Source organism: Gavialis gangeticus, unplaced genomic scaffold (assembly GCF_001723915.1).
Source record: "Gavialis gangeticus isolate Ggan-Ray unplaced genomic scaffold, GavGan_comp1, whole genome shotgun sequence".
Taxonomy (NCBI): domain Eukaryota; kingdom Metazoa; phylum Chordata; order Crocodylia; family Gavialidae; genus Gavialis; species Gavialis gangeticus.
Genome location: NW_017729034.1, coordinates 16334202 through 16340872, shown reverse-complemented (window position 1 = coordinate 16340872; position 6671 = coordinate 16334202). Strand labels below are relative to the sequence as shown.

Sequence of the window (6671 nt, the reverse complement as noted above, 5' to 3'; positions counted from 1 at the left end):
TGCCTTACCAGTGCTGCATGGAGAAGTATCACCTTGTTAGACCTGTCTGTGATGCACCTGCATGACAGAGTGCAGTTAGCTTTACATATTCATTTTAGAGTCCACTATGACTCCAAGATCCCTTTCTGCTGCTGTGCTACTGAGAGGGTCATCTCCCAATCTGTACATGTTGGCGATTCTTTCTCCCTAGGTGCAGCACTTTGCACTTACCTTTGTTAAACTGCATCCTGTTCTGTTCTGCCATTACCCCTACTGCTCACAAGTTAACCACACTTACCCAGTCTCTATACTAACTGCCAGAAGCCACTATAATGAATGACTTGGGAACTCGAAGTCAGAAAACTGTTCTTGCTGAGGACTGGGAAGATTTCTGGCAACTAAAGAGTGCAGCAGGATAGGTACGCCAAGAGATGAAGATTTTTAACAGCTGGCAGTTAGATTCTCTAATGCACACTATACTATAAATTGGGATGAAAACAGGACATACATCTGACAAGGGACCTCTCCTGCCTTTCCACTTCTATCTGGCTGTCCAAATATTTTCACACAAGCTATTACCAGGAATCATCCACCTTGCCAAATGTTGCAGTTATCACGAACACATAACAATATGGTTCCACTGCATCATTTTGTGGGCTTGTGATAAGCTGTGCTCCAAAGTCTGCGATGGCTTCCAATAATCTTCTGGACACAATTCAAGGTGCTAGTTTTGAACCATAAAACCTTAAATAGCCTGGGTGCTATGGCCTTTTGTACATATGCTTGCGCTGCAGCACCAGGTGCTTTTAAAAGCACCTGGCATTGTGGTACATACATTTGTATAAACGGTGAAATGCATGTCAGTGCTGAGAAAATGGCGATGGCGCACTTTTGAACTAAAACAAAGGTACTTTAGTTCAAAAAGCGCATCACTGCCATTTTCTCAGCACTAACGTGCATTTTGCCATTTATGCAAATGGATGCAATGCAGCACTGGGCACGTCAGTTCGTGTGCAGAACAAACTCAATTAATTGATTCTGCTTTGACGTGCCAAATCTCCGGCACGTTGGAGCAAACAGTTGTATATGCCCTACATGCCTAAGGGACCACCATGTCCCCTATGTTACATCACAATACCCATGGTAGTGAGAGCAACCTCCTGCAAAGTACTAACATGCGGAAGGCCATTCGCAATAGTTGCCTCTTAGCACTGGAACTCCCTCCCCTTGCAGCCCACTGAAAGCCCAAGCCTGGACATCTGGAAGTGAAGCAAGACCTTTTTATTTCAGCAGACTTTTAAGCAGGATGGATACATTTTTGGGATGCTATTTGATGAGTCTTTTGACAGCGGAGGCTGATCTTTTCAGCAGACATTCCACAAATTAGCCCCACACTATCCTAGTGTGCCAGTCTGATTCCCATGCCAGACCTGCTGGTTTGCTTTCTGCTCCCTGCCCTATCTGCCAGTACTGCCTGTCCCCTCTCTAATCTCCTACGTACCACAGGGACAGCCCACGTCACTTGTGGCAGCCATGCTGCAGGTTGGCTACTCTTGATTTATTACATGCTATTCCATTTTAATACCTTATTTGTTTATAATTTTTCCCCTACTGTAAGCCACCATGACCCTTTTCTGGGGAGACTGCATTATAAATCTAATAAATAAAAGAACTGGCACTTTAAAGAACATAGAAATATGTAAGAAACTTCAGGCCCACAAAACAAAATTTAGTTGGCTCCAAAACCCTTATATTAAAGCACCAATTCCACCAGTCTTGCACGGTTTTGTTTTGTTTGTTTTTTTTAAATGAATATGCCTAATGGGACACTATCACCTCAAGGCCTTGCTGTGTGATAAATTACACATTTAAAACAGAAAAGGAGATAATAAGGAAGCAAAGGGACCAGATAACAACAGGGCAGGGGGACACCTGGGTAGTAGACACTTCCTAGTGGCAGCACTGCTGTCAGCACAACTATACAGCTGTGGAGACAGCTGTTCTTTTTCCACCACCTCCCCCATTCACCCATCTCTAGTTATGCTCCTAGATAGATTATGATTTCATTGTAATTTTTTTTATTAATAAAAATTGTTATTTTATAGAATCATAGAAAATCATAAATAAGGCAACAATTTGTGTTTCTGTGACTTTACATTGTAAGGGTCTTAATTTAGTAACAACAAATCATGTAGTCAGAATAGCACATGCATGTCCTGCAATACACAGTTTATTTTACCAACTTTAATCCTTTTCCTCCTTCACTCTTAAGCCCTCCCCCCTTATAGTTTGCAAACACCTAACTGTCAAATCACTTCTAAAGTTAGGCCATGTGGCATAATGACAAATGCTTAGGTCAACTGTCAGCCTCCTCATTTTCAACATATCTTAAAGGGAAAAAATACCTTTTAAATTCTAAATTCTTCTGTTAACATTTTATTCAAATGGTATTCTTGCTATAGTTGTTGAACCCCGATTAGAACCAACTAGAAGCCAGTTTGCTTTCCTCTTCCACTAGTTTTCCTGTCACTTTTCATCCTAATTCTGCCTCCAGTTTCTAGACTCAATGAACTGACCACATTCCATCCCTTAAGGCACTGACAGATGTGCAGCTCCCCAGTGTAGCTGATGTTGCTTCACAGGAAACACCATGAGTTACAACAATCCCCCAGTCCACCCCCCACAACCCAATAGACACTTGGCTTTTGGGTCTAGGGGCTTGAGCAACTGCATCTCTGCAGCCCTGCCCCCACCTCCCTCCAGTGCAGTCTTCAAGATGGGAGTGGGGAGAAAGCTCAGTCTGTGGTTGCCCAGCCTACACTGGAGGGTGGGGTGGGTGAAAGCTAGACAGGCAATGGTGGGTGGAAGAACTGCTTTCTAGAACAAAAAAAGGAGCGACTATTCAAGAAAATGAGAACCAAGGATTTTTGTGGCTGATAATTTTTCTTGGATCAGCTGCATGATTGGAACAGACAAACAAGCTTTTCAAGAGAATAAAAGATAGAGATGGGCAGGTTGCCTTGATCCTTGAAGAAAGGACCTAGACTCACCAATAGAGCGTGGTCTCTTTGATGAGCGGTAGGATTCACAGACCGGGAATGGGAGACTTGAGTCATAATCATAGCCCCGCTGCAAAGAAACAAGAAAAACCCATGCAGTCTTCAGCAAATGACACTTGCTAATTTATGTTGTAGATATTTTGAAATCATACATAAAGCAACTTAGATCCCAACTTAAATCAGGAAGAGTTATATAATATAAAGAATATATTTTCTTTATATTCAAGATCTCTTCCTTTCCACATGCATCTCTGATCCCACCTTATTCCACTTCACAAAGTTCCACTTTCCTTAGACAGAAGATTCCCCGCCCCATCTTTAAATCTCAGCTGTATGCCTTCCCAATCGGACCTCCTAAAAGTCACCTTTCTTTTAAGACTGCTTAGTTTTTAAAGCAGAGAGAGAAAACTTGGGGTACCATTTCCTTTAACTATCACAATATATAAGTTGCTTGAGGGGAGAGAGGGAAGAGAGGTGGGGGAGGTAACAGGTGAAAGACTTTTTGATGGGAGAACATTTTGTTCCTTTTTAAGTGTCAGAAACCTAGAAATTTAGTTTTCCTTGGAAAGGGAGGGGAGAGTGGGGGGAAGCGAGGAAAATCTGCAACATAGTAAAAAAGATACAATTAAATTTTGACAAAAAAGATTTGACACTTTATGCTTCATCATGGAGTAGCAAGAAGGGAATAAGCCCAATTTTCATCTCCTCTACTCTGTCTCCTTTATCCTTAGATCACCACCAGATTTCTACTAAAACCTACGAAGAAATTTATTTTCCTTATGTTGAAGATTCATTCCTTTGTGCCCATACCCAATTCTAAACATGTGTCAGTCAGAATTGTCATTCCTTACCTTTACATACCCGCTGCTTGAGTGTTGTATGGCATTTAAGAGCATCTCCTCCAGATGCTCCTGTCTGGTTTCTCTCAGAGCTTCACAGAAGGCTGAGAAGGCTTGAGGGCCCCTCTTGGGCAGAAGGCTGAGGAACTCAACATTTTGGCTGAAGCTCCCAGCTTTGGTCTAGATGCAAAGAACCAACAAGCAAACTTATAATAGATATGCCAACCAAAATCTCTCTTGATTCATTCTAGGAGTCGCAAAATGAAATAAGAAGGTAGTAAGTTTAAAACTAACACAAGAAAGTTCTCTCTCACACAGCATGTACTTAAAAGCGTGGAACTCTGCCATCAGATGTTGAGAGAGCTGATAGTTTAACCACATTCAAAAAAAGTTGAACAGATTCTTGGAGGGAAGGGGTATCAGTAGCTATTGAGCATGGGAGTGAGGGGCACAGCCTCTGAATCAAAACGTCCTAGATCTTAAATACTAGAGGCTACAAGTGAGAGAAGAGCAATGGAAAAAGTCCTGGTCCTACCCAGTTCACTCTGTTTCAGCATCCACTTTCTGCCACCATGTGACACGAGCCTATCCAATATGCCAAGGGTCACGGGCTTTGGCCCATTGTGAAAAAAACTACAAGTCTCCCTTGAGAAGAGAAGGCCACTGGGGACATATCAACTGAGTGTTTGGGACAACAACAAAAAAACAGGAATAGGAGTGAGTTCATAAGTTAACAACAAGGGATTTGAAGAGAGACACTGAGCAGAACACACCAGTCAGTGCCCAATGCCCCCCAAACAAGTCAGGGGAGCCTGTGGATGCTGACCAGTGAAACTCTGCTCGGAGATGTGAGCAGAGGAGTGCCAGGAAGACAGCCCCGCACTTGCCCAGGGTGGCACCCTGGCCAAAGCCGTGAGGAGGTTGACTAGGAAATCCCAGGACTTGCTGGGGCTGCAGACGGGAAGTATGTAACAAAGGTGTGGGAAGAATTGCAGCTACAACCTCAGCAGGAGGTTCTGGAGGAGGCAGAAGAGGGGCTGCAACTTGGCACTCAAAGTAGGCGTGTGCCAGAGTCTCCCTCTGCTGGGAAAAGGGGCAGGTGTCAGGTGTTCATAAAGTGTGCCAGATACACGCCCATGGCAACAGCTCTATTCAGGAAGTGCCAGCTGAGGTCCTCAGTGGCTCATGAGATCAAGATGGAATACAGACTTGCCCACCAGGGACCCTTACCCCCGCCTTCACCTAGGTTGTCTCACTTGTTGTTGGGGCAGGACACGAGGACAGGATGATGGACAGTGCAGAGTACAGGCATGTAGAGCTGGTGGCAGTAGGCTGTTCACAGGCAGACCAGCTTGGTACCTCTCAGCATGCTAAGATGGTGGGGCAGGGAGTGTTGTGGGGCCTGCCAAGGCAGCAGCCTCACAACCATCTCCAGAGGGCTGGTGGGGAGGAACTGCCCTTACACAGGACCTGGTCAATGTAGGCAAGGGCAATGGGCAGCAGGGTTTACCTCCCAGAGCGTGTGGTATGGAACATGCAGCATGGGCAGCTCCACAAGCCAGGCCAGCACAGAAGGATGCACCCACCCCTGCCTAGCATAGTCTAGGACACGGGTAGGCAACATTTTTTAGCTGGAGTCCCAAAAAACCCACAATGGCTACCATGCAAGGTGCCAGTGCCAGCATACCAGAAAAACAAAATGGGGGGGGGCGGGGAGGTGGTACATAGCAGGACACACTGCATATGAGTATACTTAATAATCATAAATGTTGCCTCTGTTATTGTGTACCTTTTTTTTTGTTAAGCATGTTGCAGAGAGGGGAAAAAAAGAGAAATAAGAGAAAGAGGAGAGGAGAGGAGAGAAAGAAAGAAAGAAAGAAAAGGAAAAAAAGGAGAAAGAAGAACAGAGAGAGAACCAGGCACACACACAGAACCACACGTGCACAAATACAGAGAACCAGGACAGACATGTGCACACACATCCAGAACCAGACACATACGTGCACACACAGAACCAGAGGCAGACAAACATACAGAATCAGATGCATGGATGCACAGAGCCGGACTGCTGGGCCACCAGACAAAAGTCCAACCCAACAATGCTCTGGGCCTGCCAGAGCCCGTGCTTCCCTGGGAAGCCAGCCCCCAGGCTACAACACGGCGAGCCGAGGCCCCGACCCAGAGCCTACCCATCAACCCAACCACCTACCCACTCCACGCAGGTAAGCCCACAAAGGTGCGACGCTCCTGGCAAGGGGCAGTGCCAGCCTCATCCCAGTAGGGAATCCCAGTGCTGGGCTTGGAGTAGGTAGGAATCAGGCCAGCTCAGCTGCAAGCCCTGCTGCAAGGAACCCGGCTCCATAGTTGGTAGCAGTCACCCAGAGCTGGCTGCAGCCAGAAGTCTGCAAACAGCTGCACGAGTGCCTCGGAGCAGGGGGGAAGCACCCTGAGGCAGCACAACCCCGACCTCTCCCCTGCTGCTGGCACAAAGCTGATGGAGCCTGCAGCAGCTGCTTGTAGCCAGCCTGGGCTCTGAGCCACTGAAGCAGGCAGGCTGCGAACAGCTGGGCCAGGATCTGGCACCAGCTCTGTACCAGCATATGCACATGCGCCTTGGAGCAGGCAGTGGGAAGGGCCCAAGGCAGCACAACCCCAGTCTCTCCCCTGCTGCCAACAGGCTCCAGAGCCCAGTGCAGCTGTCTGTAGCCAGCCTGGGCTCTGGGCAGCTGCATCTGTCCTTGACTTCATGAAAGCCACTTTGACAAGCTCAGGAGGCTTGTCAGTGAGGCCCTAA

At 46.4% G+C, this 6671-nt stretch overlaps 1 protein-coding gene across 2 annotated transcripts in view; it reads right to left on the bottom strand.

Moving 5' to 3' along the window:
• Positions 1-6671, bottom strand: part of CASP2 (caspase 2) — a 41092-nt gene that overhangs the window by 26875 nt on the left and 7546 nt on the right. For both annotated transcript variants that reach the window (XM_019527174.1, XM_019527175.1), the window contains exons 2-3: positions 3890-4057; positions 3030-3108 (exon numbers count right to left, since the gene is read on the bottom strand). In XM_019527174.1, the coding sequence (XP_019382719.1) occupies positions 3030-3108; positions 3890-4057 (247 nt within the window). The remainder of the gene's footprint in view (positions 1-3029; positions 3109-3889; positions 4058-6671) is intronic.